Source organism: Falco peregrinus, chromosome 9, assembly GCF_023634155.1.
Source record: "Falco peregrinus isolate bFalPer1 chromosome 9, bFalPer1.pri, whole genome shotgun sequence".
Taxonomy (NCBI): domain Eukaryota; kingdom Metazoa; phylum Chordata; class Aves; order Falconiformes; family Falconidae; genus Falco; species Falco peregrinus.
Window position 1 is genome coordinate 11,441,129 of NC_073729.1, and position 16,232 is coordinate 11,457,360.

Consider the following 16,232-nt stretch of genomic DNA (forward strand, 5'->3'; position numbering starts at 1 on the left):
ACTATTTGAAAAAGTGAATATCCAGCATGACGTATTTCAGCTTTCAGTGACCGGTAAGAGGAGCTTAGATCGGAACAAACAGGCTATGATAGAGCTTATGGAGTTTACATTGGCACAGAGTGAGTATTAGCACAACACACAGAATAAGAAATTTGCCTCTCAACTAAGGAACACAAGCTTCTCCCCACCCCACCCGAGTGAGGGAAGGATCCTGTATCCAATAAAGCAGAAGTTTGGTGCAGAGAGATTCTACTGCAATACTGTTTCCTGCCAAGCTTAAAATATGCTGCAGTAAGACATGCATCTTTAGGATGTGAAGTCAGCCGGAGGTCTATTGAATAAGGTAAAAGAACTGCAAGCCCTGCTTATGGCTGGAAACGCTCAGTCCAAGAATAAAGATGATCCAACCTATTTTAATGAAAGGAAATAGAATTTTCCTCAGGACTTCCAAAGCAGTGCAATGCAAAATGTATTAAGATATATAGCATTTCAGCATGGCTGCCATGTCTCCTTACTTGTTTTACTTCTCTATTAGAGAACGGTAAATTCTGGAATTATGGAAGTGAAATGTACCTAAGTTTGCCACAGTGAGATCTACAAACCTCCCTTTCAAGAACATCAACAATTTCGGAAAACCTTTGCACCTTCTCTTCCATATATATATATATATATGCATGCATACAATACATAACCAGTTTAATAGCTACAAAATATATCCACAAGTTACCAGAAATGCTGACTAAAGCCTATAATTAAAATTTAACTTGAAACTCAAGTCTGACCCCTGTTTATACATGATGATATTCATTACTACTACAGCTTAACTTCCCAAGAAATGGTCAAACCTTTTTTTTAAAAAAAAACAAAAAAAAAAACCAACCAACCACCAAACCTCTGTATCTCATCTGTGCATTTATATTTGCACATCATGGTACAACCAGCTATCCCAGGAAGAGGGAGGCGGGGTGGGGGGCTCTGTGCATGTGGAGTACTCAAACACATACATAGCAGTCCTGTGACAAAATATCTCAGCAAATCCTAATAAAGCCCCATGTGATTAGGCCTTTGTTAAAGCAGTGCTTTGATCCCAGCCCTGATAATATTTCTAACCATGCTGTGAGAAACCAGAGTTTTGCAGGTGCCACGTTTTATGGTATCAAAATGTATGACTCACTATTTCTCAATAGCTAAAGCACTCTAGTTGCTTTAAATAAGGGAAACACACTAGAAAATGAAACTGAACCACTGTAAGGATATGCAGGCCTATCACGCATTTCGGCAGAGCAAATATGAATTACCCTTTAACAGAGAAGGCAATTAAAATGTGATTCTTAATCCAGAAAACCATCTAAAGCCACATTACCCTCTAACCAGTGATACAGAGTTCACACTGAAGTACGGCGAACCCTGGTTAATAATCTCTTTACAGGAGTTGAGAAAAACAGGTGCTACAGGAAATAACATTGACTCAGCGAGCATCATACTTCCTCCTTAGTCACGTCTGAATGAAGGACTAAACACGCCAGGCACGACTGTTTCAGCTATACCTTCCGAGTACTGGAACTGGGCTACCTCTGCCTCGGTACATATAGCCAGCAAGCCTGGGAAGAGAAGGGCAGCGTGCGCAGAGTAACGTGCCTCCTGCCGCCAGCCCCGTCCATCCCTTCAGAGCACAGACACACCAGCCAGCAATTCAGCACACCACACTTCAAAAGAGGCGGAGGCTGCCAGCTGGAGGAGGACAGGATCCTTAAATATTAAATCGTTTCTGAAACAGATAGATTAGTAAATAATTTGAAAGAGCTGTTTCAATTGTAGCTGGCCACACTATTCATTTGCTTGCTTCTGTGCCGTATTTTCCTCCCTTTAACGTACAGATTAATGCTGTGAGACTGGCACATTATCTATTAGCCAGAAGATGCAAGATGGAAGCTAAAATTGCAAGATTTCAGAGAATTCAAACAGTTTGGCTTGAGACATCACCATCTGAATCATGAGACTTCACTCATCTTACTAACAGCTGTCTAAAATGTCAATCTTAAATCTCATCACAGTTGAGTCACAATATGCAAAAAAAAATATAAAATTTCATCTATTGGAAATATACCAAAAAAAAATCTGAAGTTCCATTTGCTTGACAGTATGTGTACTCAGGTAAGAGCTACCACTGAAATACAACTTTGCTCTGCAATAAACAAGACAACTAAAGTGAGTTTAAATCTGAAGAAAGAGAAAATAAAGAGGTAGAATATAATACATCAGAAGAGATGGTCACGGGCTTTATCCTGCAATATTTGACTAGGAAAACTGTCTCACTGAGCTACTCCACCAGTCTGAAAAAGGAGCTACATCTGTGGCTAGTACATATGAAAGAAGACCTGTGCCTTCTATTTCCTGTACAGAGGCTTTTAGAAGAAGCTGCAACTGTTCAAAAGAATTAATACATCAAGACTACCAAATAATTTCAATTTTTTTTCACTGAAGGACTTGTTAATATTGTTTTTTCTCCCCTAACAAAGCCCCTGGGGACAGTAGGTTGTTGCTGCAGGGAAACAAAACCCCTTCGCTCTATGCCAGCAATGTGTAGACCTTTAAATCACAAACCTGTCCCCAGCGATGGGGGCAAGACAAACAACGTTCACTATGGAGTTCCACAGTTGTGTCGACACAGCTATCTACCTACACCAACAGAAAAGTGACTGACAAAAGCAGAGCTGCCCCATTTGCAAGAACAGGCAAACTATTCAGAAGTATTGTGTTTCACAGAAGCATTATACAGACCAGATAAAACAGCACTACTTCTCACACAGCAGTGAACTGCGGGTAATTAAAAGTGCTAGGAAGCCATTAGTCTCATGCAGCACCTGGCTACCATACTATATTAATCTGTAATTTCAGCCTACACCAGTCAGTGGTGTTCTGCATGGTGCATTACATCAAGTCGCCAAGAAAGTCATTATAGTTTCAGATCTCTATCTCCCTCTGAAAAGAAGTATTTGCAGTGTCAGCTTTCAATTAATTTCCCAGCTGATGACCACCAGCTGCACGCTGTGCTGTAGAAGCTACAGGCAATGACTAAAGCACAACACCAGCCTATAAGCAAAATGTTCTCCTGTACACTTAATAACATACTGCATTTAATTTAAAACTGCAAGAGAAAAAAGAACCCCCAATATTTTAAATGCACAGCCTCATTTCCTCATTCACTAGAACTGGAAAAAGCCCCACACATGCAGCCCATCTAATACCAAAAAAGAAAGGTAAGAGAATCTTGCTTTACCAATTACTTCCCTACAGGTTAAAAAAAACAACACCAAAAAACAAAACCCAAACAAAAAAACAAGCAAACCACAAAAACGCAACACCACAAAACCAGCTCTATGAATACGGATCTATTTAGACAATCTTCAAAAATTCAATACACAGTTTTCCCTGGCTCCAAAGGAACGCTGGGACAGTAGCACTGCACCCATTCAAGAACTTTAAGCTGGTGATAGAATTTATTTCCCCCCTCAGTCAAGGATCAAGGAAGCTCTGCCTTTGTAAAGGGAAGAGGCATTTTCTTTAAAAGCAGCCACCTCGCAAAGAAAACAAAGTAAGTTCAAGACTTTATTTAAGCAAACCTATTTAATATGATATAAAGAAGGAAAAATGGTACCGTCAAAAACAGCACACTTGTCATACTGATATGCTTCCTATTTTTGCAGTAAGGGAAGAGCTGTTTTTAAAAAATGTAAATGCTCTTCAATTTAATGATGCTTTGGAGTCATCTGTGGAAGGAGATCTTCAGCTTGTCTTTATACATAACAACATATTGCTCTGAATACATTACTAATGATTAAAAGAAGTCATTAAACTGAGTTAATTCTACTGTCAAAACAATCAGCATGCATTCCAACACCCAAACTTCATGTGCATCCTACTAAATGCTGCCAACAAACATACTTATTCTATAAAACTGCCTCTTGTCTACACAGAATTATGGTGTTAAACCAATAAACTTGTTACCCCCAAAACCACCCTAAAACCTTATTTAAATGAAAGGGACACAGCAGTGTAATATTAACCAAGATTTCCCCCTTTTTTTCTCCCTTATTGTCTAAAGCTTACATTTTAATAAAAGTTAATATAAACTTAGATCCCATCCCTTCCTAGGACAATTCACAGAAGCAGCACTTGTAGAACAGGGATATACAGCTTTATCCATACGCTGTTATGGATACAGTTCTATAAGGCTTTAGAAGAAATCTGTCCTGCTCGTATTGCTAGAACTTACACAATGACAGTGCTTATGCCCTTCTTCCTCCCCCTGAAGTCTGTTCTTTGTCAGCAGACATTTCAATTGACCAGTGCACACAAAGGACAGCACTTTTCCTTTTCCTCATTCTTCTCCTGAATGAATAATGCCCACAGATTATTTCTCTTAACAGATACGCACCTTCCTCTTGCATCTATCAGGGAGGAAACACAAAAGCATGGAAATAATTTTGAGATCAGAGGACAAAGGAATTCTGTTCCTTCCAAGAAGGCAGCTTTGCAAGCCAGATCAGCATCCTTTGGCATTACTTGTTAAGTTCAGCATATTTGCCATTTCCATCATTCTTCAGTAGTTCACCGCACCAGCAGCGAGCCTTACTTTTTCCTCCATCATCTTCCCCTCAAGCACAGGAGATCACAGCTATACAGTCCATTAAGTGTTCAAAGACGCAAACCCCTCTAGATATTAATTCAATTCCATTTCTCACAGTCACCGACTCAGCCATGCGTAGTGCAATCCTGACGTCTGACCTCGCAGCCTCCTGTGAGCTGAATCCATACTTGCCGTTTTCCCATCCCTACGCAGCCATTGGGCACCGCGACTGACAGGCAGGGAGGCGAGCGTGCCAGCGGCGAGCTGCTCCGTACCCTGCCAAGTACCATCTGCGAAGCTATTTCTAGTCCTGCCAGCTCGTCGGGTTTCAGCACACAAACCCCACATCTGAAAAAGGTTATTGCTAACTTTCTCTCATCACAGCTCTCATTTGTGTTCACGATCACTTAAGATCGACAAATCCATGCAAGTTTCAGGCAACAGTTAATTCGTTCCTGTAAAGTCTGCCTGGATTGATATTTAAAGGGAATTCACCTTTCGCTGAGTTCATAAGCAGGTACAGCAACACCCTTTTGAGAACAAGGCAGCACAGCCTCCATTTCTTGTTGGGAAAGGGATGTTTGTAGTTAAGTCTAAGCCAGGAAAATCTAAGCTTTGTGACAATCTAAATATTAGAAATATAGTTACAGGAATCAGTATGTTCACCAATCAGAAATCGGTTCACCAAGTCCTGCTGCAGCGCATCTTCACATCAATAAGTCAACCAAATGCTTGACAAGTCGAGCCCACCAAGCACAAAAAACAAGGAAGCAGACTAATATACATGTCAGGATAAAATTTTCTAAGGGTTTTTTCTTTGGGGGAAGATAAGAATTATGCTACAGCTTTTTTTTTTTTTTTAATTATTCTTTTCAGAATGTTTGTAGGCTGTTTTAAGGAGCTGCAATGCACTGGAGGAATAGTTTAAAAGCAAGTCTTACAATAAATAAAAATCTAGATGTCATAAGCAGTAGAGTAGAAAATAAAATATGATGAAAGCTGAAGGAGCAAGTGGGATTGTTGAGCTAACGACTGCTGTTATAAAGAGGACGTAACAAAACCAAGAGACTTGTGATTAGGAAGGCAGGAAAGCACTAGCATTCTTGACTAAGAGTCAGCTCTAGACACAGAAGGAAAATTTCTGCTCACACAGTCTCAGTTACCTGAGCCCATGAATTTTCTTCTGGGTTTAGGGTCTTGTAAGGGTTCACACAACCACCCTTCCCATGCCCCAGGGCAGAATAACCCCCAGTCTTGCAAGCCTTTCTTCTTCCCTTCGAAAAAAGCGATGGACGACGTGGTTGTAACAAGCTATATAGAACACACGCTGGAAAAACCTTCTTTCGGGCATTTTTTTTTGCCTCTAACAGCTCCACAGCAAGAAAAAGTACAAGTGCACCCAGTTTTTTTCAGCACTGGTTCCCTACGCAAGGTCTTTTATCCACAGCAGAATTAGTATGTTTTGTTCGTCTTTACTCCTAATTTCAGGTAGAAAGAACATGCCATGGACAGATTAGCTCCTGATTCCCACAAAACTACCCCTCAGTCCAGGACACACATCCATGAAAACCTTGTAGATGCACAGCCCAGCAGTCACACTTAACTTGGGTTTCAACCCACTAAGGAAGTTCTCAGAAAGAATTCTCTCTGCTTAATGTGGGGAGCACTATAAGATCGTCCCTCATCTCAACACAACAACTCCATGAACACTTCCCTGCTCCAAAATTCTTAAATATTCAGATAATTTTGGTCTTCAGTGGGTCTGTCAACTGTAATACATTTCTTAGTAACTCCGTTCCATTTCAGGAAGAAAACAACAAAAAATTCCCGTGAGTGTGCAGTTACTAAAGGGATTTTTCATACAGCAAGGAAGTTACCTTTAGGTAGGTATACATTCTCACACTGTATGACTTCTGTCAAGCTACCCAAATACACGACCCTCCATAGAGGAATATGGGCTGCCTTTATTTATGCGCCAATTCCTACTCCATTTTCAAAATGGGATGTTAGGTAAAAATCAAGGTTTAAGAAACTCAGAAGCATGTTCTCCTTCTTGGAACTGTAAAGTACCTCTATCTACTAAAAACTAGCTTCAGACGTCCAAATTCAAAAAGACTGAGTGTAAACACTTACTGAACCTCTATCTAGACGTTATAGTTTCTACTCTCAGAGCAGAATGGAGCAGACAACAATGCAGAAGAGCTGTCCGTAAAAACTCAAGTTCTGAGCTTAACTGCTTCACCTTGGAAGTGCTTTGTGTTTTAATAAAAAATCAGGGTCTCATCAAGTTTTACATGATGCCAAAGTCCACCACAAAAAACGTATGACTATATTTGGAAAAGGTCATTTGTGTGCTGGAGAATTTCAAGAGGATTTAGAGTGTGCTTTTGCACAGAAAGTCACTAAACTTTCTTTCTCAGCAGTGTTTGCAAGCTCCCAAAAACCCAACAAAAACAACTGGTTAAGATCACTCACTATACCTTAGATACCTTACAGAAGATTGGCAGACTGATATTTTTGAAAGCCATTACTGAGTGCAGCCCATTTTTCTAGATTCCAAGATCATCTCTTCCCAGCCCATCTCAGTTTCTTCTGAGGGTTTTATATCCTGGTGCCAACAAAAGCTAGATGAAGAGGAGATCTTGATCTGCCAATACCAGTTTGCAATTAAAAGCGAGCATGTTTGCAGTTAAAGCAAATGATGCACATTCATCCATTCATTTGCACCCATGGCAAAAGCAGGCCTAAAATTATTTTCATGTCATACATGGCGTAGGCCTGGCCCATGCTCTAAAATGTTCAACTGCAGAAATCCAAATTTCATGAAGAAAAATAAAGCCCATCCTGCAGTAGAAAACAGATTATACATTCTGATATCAATCCAGAGATGAGAAAAGGACTCTTCTGGGGATGCTTCGTGTACTTACAAAATGCTGAGGCAAGTGGCAGTTCCATTCACAACTCATGAATGCATCCTCTCAGCATGCAAAAATAATATTAGGGAAAAAAAATCTCAGCATTCAGCATCTGCACCATAACTTGTCATCTCTAGAAAATTTTTCAAAGAAGTTGAAGCTTTTGAAAGACTCAAGAGGTTCAAGAATGAAGACAACAGAATCACACCACAGCCACATTTTGTTCATTAATGCAGTAGGGCAGGCAAGAGTTTTAACACTATCAACAGAATGAACAAACAAGGGATTATCAAATGGGCCTAAACCAGAAGCAAATTTTGAAAGTTAAATCCTGGACAATTGTTAAGAAAGAGGCAAATTTAAGCCACAGATTTTTCACAACTCCAGAGAAAGCACTTAGCACAACAGAATTAAGGTTTCCCAACAAGTATGAGAGCATTACAGAGAAGTTACATGTGGGAAGCTAGTAATCAGTTAAAAATAAAATAGAAAATACAGATCAGCAATATCTAATAATGAAAATATGAATTCAGAGACCATTGACTTGAACCTAAGCTAACATTTAGTCAACATATGGTTTCTGAAAGTTTTGCTCCATCTTGTTCAGGTACTTAAATAAAAAGAATCTCAAAGATTTTTTGTAATGGCTTGGACCGACAAGACTGTATCATTAATTAGCCAGCTTTAATACCATATAATTTCATCCTGTCAGGCTCTTTAAGTTTATACCAAGGATCACTTCCATTATATTTTTGATCCTTATTTTCTGAACGTCTCCAGAGTTTTCTGTTACATTGCCCATCTCAGAACAAGTAAGAAAAAGGAAGAGAAAAAAACAGTGCAAGTCGCCAGAGGCTTAAAAAATTGGAAACTTGCCAGACCAGAAAGAAAAAGATATCATGTTAACCTGTGTAACTGTTTATTACATACACCCCCTTAGACAGTTTTGCCACACATCCTTTGCCTCACACAGGCGGCACAGTGAAGGGAGCCAAGTCCCATGGCTATCCTTGCTGCCACAAAATCCTTACGTGCAGAGGGACAGCTCACAGTCGTAGATTAATTTTCTAGACTCATAGAAAATATATCTAAGCTATTTTAAGAATGTTAAGGCTAGAGGATTAAACACTCCAAAGCACCAAGAAGTGACAAGCTAAGCATCCATCTTAAACATTACTCCCTTGTTGAGATTTATTCTAAAGTTCTTACTTCACCATTACACTTCTCAAACCCCAGGCAGTTTTTTTTCTTATTTTGTACAAGGCATATTTTTGAAGTGCAAGACAAATAAGACTGCAGTACTCAAACCTTTTAACAAAGCAGTTCTGTTCAAGTTGTATCATTAAAACATATGCCTCCAAAAGCAGTCTGAGGGGAAAAAATGCATTTTTTGCACAGATTTTAATTTGTCTGGAGAAAAAGTGTCAATGAAGTCAGAAATGATAGTAGTATGTCTATATTCAGCCACCCAAAATCCAATTATTTTGTTCAGGCTTTTGAATAAAGTACACCATTTTCCAATAACTGAATTCTCTGAAGTAATCAAGTATCTCAACGGAACAAGGTAACAAAATATTTCTCCTTAATTTATTCCTTACTCTGTTATGACCTCAAACATTTCCAAAACAAGCTTACATTATTTGGTGGGGAAAAAAAATATCAGATGTTAGCTTGATTACTATATCCCTATCATACATACTAAAAGCTTCCATAAAACACTGGCTGTTCAACATCTTAATGGAAACACAAATTGTGTTTTGTCAGAAATATGTCCAACTTAGAAGGCATAAAATCTATGCCTATAAATAATTGCAGCTGATGCGTAAACCTTGAATTCAGACCGTACCAAATGATCAACAGCAACCCTTCTGAAAGGCATAGGCCATAGACTTCCTCGAGTTAACTCCTATCTGCATCTAATAATCTTTTCCTAAAGCTGCACAGCTTTTTACTTAAATTTTTTTCCCAAAATAGATAATCCACAACAGACCACATACATTAAGACATGTACACTGCTCCTCTGGACTGGATTTCCCCAGCTTCAGCTTCCAGCTACGACATGTTATTACAAATCTACCTACTGACTACAGCTCATCATCACAATGCCGTTTCTGCGAGGATCTGATTCAGATGTCATTACTGAACCTTTGAGTTTCCCCGTCTCAAAAAATACCTAGTAACTTCTGTGTCTCAGAACCCCTCTAATCAATATCTTCCCAGAACTGCTGATACCAGACTTCCAATAACTCCACTATACATCCAACAGCTCCATTAGTCCTTTTGACCAGACTGAGGTCTTGCAGACTTCGGTTCAGTTGACTACCCATTGAGTCCGTATTCTTTACGGTGCCAATACCGCTGATGATCGTGAGTTGATACAATCTACAAAAATGGCCTACATTCTTTTTTCCTATACGTTTAAGTTCAGTATTTAGTCATATGAAGAATGCACAGTTATTTCCACCCAGTTTATCAAACCGCTCTGATCACATGACTTCTTTTCATTATTTAGGGCTCCCCATCATGGGTCATCTGCATCAATATCAGTTTTAGGTTTTATTCCAGATCACCAGTCATGGGAGGTAGCACGGGATCAGAGATGAACTCCATGAACCGGACTCAGCAATGAATCACCCGTTTACAATCACACTCCGAGACCTGACAGCGAACAGTCCTCAACTTGCATACAATGTCCTATTATACCTATATTGTTCATTTGCTGATACTGCGCCACATTTCAATCCTAAATAAGAAACACAGCTCAACCACTTACCAGACACCGTCATCTTAATAAAAACGTCAACTGTACAAAGCTATATTCGATAAGCCTATACTAACCGGCAGCACCAGCCACCCTCCTTGGTTTCATGTTAACCATTCCATTATTTGCTTCACAGACAGGCCTATAATTATGTGGGTCTCCCTGTGAGCCTTTTAATTACTGGTGCATTCTTTTTTCCTGCCCTTTTGGATGTCTCACAATTATCCAAGATTTAATGACAGAAAAATAACCCAAAATCTTAATTGTCCATAGAATACTTTGGGCAATGCTTGAGTCCAATTTATCTGAACCTATGAAATAAAAATGTGAATTAAGTTGCTGTTTCCCTATCATCTTGGGAGTGTGAAAGCTTAAATCGTGAACATTTTTAGCTAGCTATCAGAGATGTTTTAGTTATATTTAGTACTTCTAAAAGGGCAATGTACTTGGAAGATACACATTTATCTGGATGCTTATATATATTTCCAGCAACATGCTTTTTCACATACATTTGTTAGGTGACTAACTGCTTTGCTTAGTTCATTTTTGAGCACTATATGCTGGGAAGACACTAATTAACTTCATTATGTTTTCAAATCAAGACGCATTTTAAAAACATTCTTACAGTGAGGGATGCAGGCAACAGCAAGATCTGACACACAGCTTTACAAAGAAAGTACTAGAGCGCGTCACTTGCATGCAAGCAACTAAACTATCAGTTATCGCCATGAACAAGTTGCACATATTTTAAGTATGCTACTTCACAGAGTACCAACAACTAAAAAATGATGAAGAGAAGTAACTCCCAGCAAGCACCCCAAGAAAATGCATATATTTAGTCACTCAACTGGTGTCTTGATATACACGCGAAGCATTTAGGTTTTTTTAAAAAGACTAAAATCCCACCCACAGCAAAACAAATCTAAGCATGGATTAGGGAAGCTGACAAATCAGTTAGGTTAGAAAATATATTTTAAAGGATTTAGTGTCTCTTTCAAGAACTACAAAATTTATGACAGGACTTGCCACAACCAGATACAGTAGCCTTTAGAATGGACTTTTTATTATGGTTTTTGAGATGCAATAGATGGTACATAGCACCTACCTTGAATGTTTACAAAGTTTACGAGGTCTATTATGGAATTTCCGATCCCAATTCTCTGGATCACTGGAGTTACTATCATAAGGATGAGGCCGTCCTGCCATTCCACTGCCAGCTTCCTCACACTACTGCTCTGAAAAGCATACATGCAGCACTCACAACCTACATTAAGAGAGTAGTGTTTACCTTTAAATGCCACACACAAAAAAAATTACAGACATGCAGAATTCTGTGTTGTTAGGCTTTGTTTTTTTAAATAAAGATTGCAGAAAGCAAGATATACAGAAGCACAACTTCTAAATTGCCTGATAATAACATTCTATATGTTTTGCTGATACTTGCACTGAAGATTTTGTTATAAGAAATACAGTTCTGTAAGTGTTGGCAGACAACTTCAATTTTGCCACAATTAATTTCACTGTGTCCAAACAGAGAAGTCACTGGTCATAAAACACAAGGCAAACACATCATAATTTTCTTTTAAATGTGTGGTTAATGCAAAGAATGATCCCAACTGTAGAAGAGAGACCAAGTTTTATAATTTGAATGGCTGCCCAAGAGGAAAACAGGAATAAGATTAACAAATAGCAATCCTTAGAAACACTCAATGTAGTCCAGTTTCACTGACTCTTGCAGAAAAGTCACAAAAATTTAATAGAAAACCAGACATTATAAGCCTACCCTTCCTTGACTGGGCTCCAGTATTATGCTCAACTCACCAGAATTCACTCATAGATAAAACAACTTTGTGACTGTCAATGAAGACAGCCAATCTTCAATGACTGGTGTTCAAGTCATACCTATAAGTGACACTTGTGTCAAGACTTGAGTTATATAGTTCCAAATGATCTGATTACAAAAATGAAAAAGTAGCCACAAGTGAAGAGCTGATGATTGTACAGCATCTGGAAAAAAGAAATTAAATTACAGACAGATAAGCCTACTATGTTTCTCTGAAGTTTTAAGCTAAATATTTCAGAAACACTGTATGTCCAGCCCACACCCCTTTATTGCAATCAATGAAACTGATTCTTTTTTTTTTTTAAGTGAGTCCCAAAGGAATTGCAACTTCTTTGAAACAAGGTAGCTTCTCAAATAAAACGTCCCTCTAATCGTGGAAAATAAAAGAGCCCTTCTGACAAATTTGATTCTTTTAGCTAAATCCAAACTCAAATTTTTATTGCAAGAGAACAGTAGAGAACAAGCTTCTTAAAAATGTCAGTTGTATATGACTTTTTCCTTCATGTTCAGTTCTAACAAAGAAAACAGATTTTATACCAAGTATACAATCTCCACCACAGGGTTATGGTTCCCTCCCCCCCCCCCCCCCGCCATTACAGCTTCTATAATTAAAAACACTTGGATTGGAAGACTCATATGGTCAGGTGTCCATATAGAGTCTGGAAAGGAAAAAACATTTTATTTACAATTATAGAAAATACTCAACTTTCTCATTAAAAAAAAAAAAAAAAAAAAAAAAAGCAAAAAGCTCTGATAAGCATTTCATTGTGTATTACCTGGAAATTCAGGTTATCAAAACACAGTCAACACGTGACAATACTACACAAACACAGAAGGTTATAGGATTTACACACATTTATCAGGTGTGTTTAGATCCTTAACATGGAGAAACCTACAACCTATTTCAGAATGGAAAAAGTATTATTAAGTAGGAAGGGGGAAGGAAGGCTGGTTTATAAATCCAGTCACAAGTTACTTGACCAGCTGTCATTCAGAACTTAGGTGCAACATGATGTAACATTTTCATACACAAGCAATACAAAAATAAAGGCACCTTGTATCCTGAATTGAAACAATTTGCGTTCGCTAGATGGAGTGACTCGAGCAAGGTATACAGTGAGTCTTCCTACTCACATTAACAGTGTTGGTTAGAAAAAGAAGTGAAGACCAGCATTATCCTAGCAGAACACCACAACTCCCATTCTGGAATCACTCCCTGCTACCGATTGCCACAGGAGCACAGGGCCCTGCTCCGACAAGCACCACAGTGATGGGCTCATTTAGCACCACCCGTTTCTTTTCAAGTTTTCGTTTTTCTCTCTTCTCTTTAAAGCCAGCTAATAGACTTATAAACACCTCATCCTCTCAGGTATGGACCAAAGCAGGTGCCTTATCAGAAACTAGTTGTCATCCAGCAGCTAGTTCTTACTAATTTCACTGAAGCAAGATGTCAATATTTGAATTTCACACTGAAAAGACATGTAAAAGCAGCTGTTTTCATGAGAACTGCAGCTGAAAGGAAAACTTCAAATCACTTTCTTAAATTCTCTCACTTTTTCTGCCTCCTCCCCATCTTTCATTTAATGAAAGCAATAGATTCAACAGGAGGATATAGGTTCACAAGGAAAAAGATGGTTTTAAGTAGGATCAGTTCCTCAATCTGCTTTGCTATACAGCTACACGCTTAAGCCAAAGGACACAGAAGAAGAGAAACAAATGGGACTGCTCCTCGCGAACATCAGTGTTCCCTTTTCCCAACTTAAAGCATATGAAGAACCCCAGCAGTGTCACCGATCAAGTACCTGACTGGCACACAACTCGGAACTAGAACACAGTTAAAAGATAAACAATCTGAAATCATCCAAAGCCACATCTTTGTGGAATTTCTAATACAGTTAAAGCATGTCACACTATGAGCTTGTGAACAAGAAACAGTCTTCCCTCCATCCTTCACTCAGCAGGATCTTAACAAATAACACTTCTATCAGAAACAATTTGCTGTAACACAGCTGGGTTTTTTTCTTGACCATTGTTGATAGCATTTGTGTGGATTATAAGCAAACGCATTTATCAGTTTTTATTTCAAGTTTTAACAAACCTGTAAGACAATAAATAAGGAAACTTTTTTTATGCTTTTCTCTATTGAAAATAGAAATTTTTCAATTAACAAATGCCATATAAATTCTGTAAACTAACTAACTAGTCCTCCTGATAAATTTTTGAACACCAACAAATCCACTTTTCCCTGCAACAGAAAAGAATGTTTCAACTGTGGTTCAAATGTTTGGTTTTGGGGTTTTTTTGTTAGTTTTGGGTTGGGTTTTTTCAATTCACATCGTGGGCCACAAAGAAAATATTTTTTGCTGAACATTCTGGTCTTGCATGCAAAACAAAAAACCAGCAAGAGTACATCGCCACAAGTACTATTCAATGCCTCCCATGAAATCAAGAAACTGATCTGAAATGTTTGTAAAGGCAAAAAGGCACTGGGAGTACATGAAATAAAATTTTAAAAAAATAATCAAATCCAAATATCCTTTGTAGATCACAAAACACTATCATATTGGCCAAACTGATTGCCATTCTGATTAGCTAATAAGCAATTCTCTAGGCTTAAAGAATGATTTCTTACCCCTCTGCAGAAAGCTAATACTCTGGAGAATTATTACACAGAATAACTGTGTAAAATAGGTAAATCAGGAAGTAGACTAACTTTCAAAGCTGTCAACACAGACAGCTAGAACACTTCAATTTGCTAACATCAACTTGAAGCCAGAATCCTCACTCATTTCTCAAAGTTGTAGACTACTGGAACACAAAGGAATTGTAAAGACAGACACCCAGTGGGTTTGTGGAAGCTAATAGTTTATGCGGTAGAGCCACCCTAGGCATTGCAAAATACAGTAATTAATGTGTTTACACCACTACTTGAAGAGCTCATGAAAGGATGTATCATACACTAACTTGTGATAGCTGTAGAATATATTATTATATTAATAACACTTAAAGCATATTCAGTTTTGTGCCATGACAAAATAAAATGCACCAAAGATGCACAGCAGATTAAGCAAGATTTAGGCAATATCAGATGCTGGAAAGAAGCGGACATACGTTTTTGTGAGATGCAGGACTTTCACTTTTCAAGGTACTGCAAGTGAGCAGGGGGAAAGTGTGCTTTGGAAGTCTTTCAGGAAAGAAGTAAAGCTAATCTCAACTAATTATCAGTACACTTCAAGACAGCCAGCCACACTACATTTATTGAGAAAACTTGTAAGGCAGCAAAGCTTTGGGGTCTTACTGAAGAACACTATTAAAATAGCCTGAAGTTTTGAGACAGAGACCCAGGATGTCATCTTCCGGACGCCAGCTCATCAGATGGAACAAAGAACCGATTGCCCCAGCTGTCAGTATAGAGGACAACATTCAGATAACTAACATGTAATACTTCAGGCAGCTACTCAGCTTTACACCTTGGTCAGAAGCATTTCCTAAAGTAGGACAGGTTTCAGAAGCTCATCTGCTCTAACCTGCTCCATCAATGAAATACACCATAAGGGCGAACCAGGATGATCTGGAAGATCCAGTAGACATGTAACCAGCTAGGACAAAACCTGGCATCAGTTGTGACACTGAAACTCCCAAGATTCAGATTATGTAGACTTCCTGTAAGGGGTGACAGTCTGCTGTTTGCTGCTTCTAGTCATCAAAGCACAAGAGCAGCAATAACAAAAACTAACCTACAAGTAGGATTTACAGGGAATGCAAGCACAGTGACATTACATCCTAATTAAGAAATACAGTTCAAAGCACACATGCTTATAGTGCAGACACCACATATAATGGAGATCCATACCTGCCAAGTGAGTTTCTTGCAAACTAGTGCAGACATCAGCCATATAAAGTAGATTTTATAAATTATCATCATCAAAATGTTATCAAACCAACACTGATCAAAGCATAGCTAAGAGACATCCTCTGCGATAGTTTCAAGATTAACATAGCAGGTCAGGATTTAAGTGTCTCTTGATGAATAAGAAGGAAAAAAAATAATAATTGAGCAGTCATGGGATGCTGATGATATTC

The 16,232-nt window shown here is 38.5% G+C and overlaps 1 protein-coding gene across 6 annotated transcripts in view; it reads right to left on the minus strand.

Annotated features, from left to right (window-relative positions):
• The window catches only part of BTBD10 (BTB domain containing 10), a 29,827-nt gene that overhangs the window by 10,866 nt on the left and 2,729 nt on the right, over positions 1-16,232 (minus strand). The window contains exons 2-3 of one of the 6 annotated variants that reach the window (XM_055813659.1): positions 12,128-12,313; positions 11,412-11,570 (exon numbers count right to left, since the gene is read on the minus strand). The exons of 1 other annotated variant lie outside the window; for it this stretch is intronic. In XM_055813659.1, coding sequence (XP_055669634.1) covers positions 11,412-11,512 — 101 coding nt within the window. In that variant the 5' untranslated portion in view covers positions 11,513-11,570; positions 12,128-12,313. Of the gene's footprint in view, positions 1-4,438; positions 4,808-11,411; positions 11,682-12,127; positions 12,314-16,232 lie in introns of those variants that run through there. 4 more of the 6 variants (XM_055813660.1, XM_055813661.1, XM_055813658.1 and 1 more) reach the window with 4 other exon arrangements.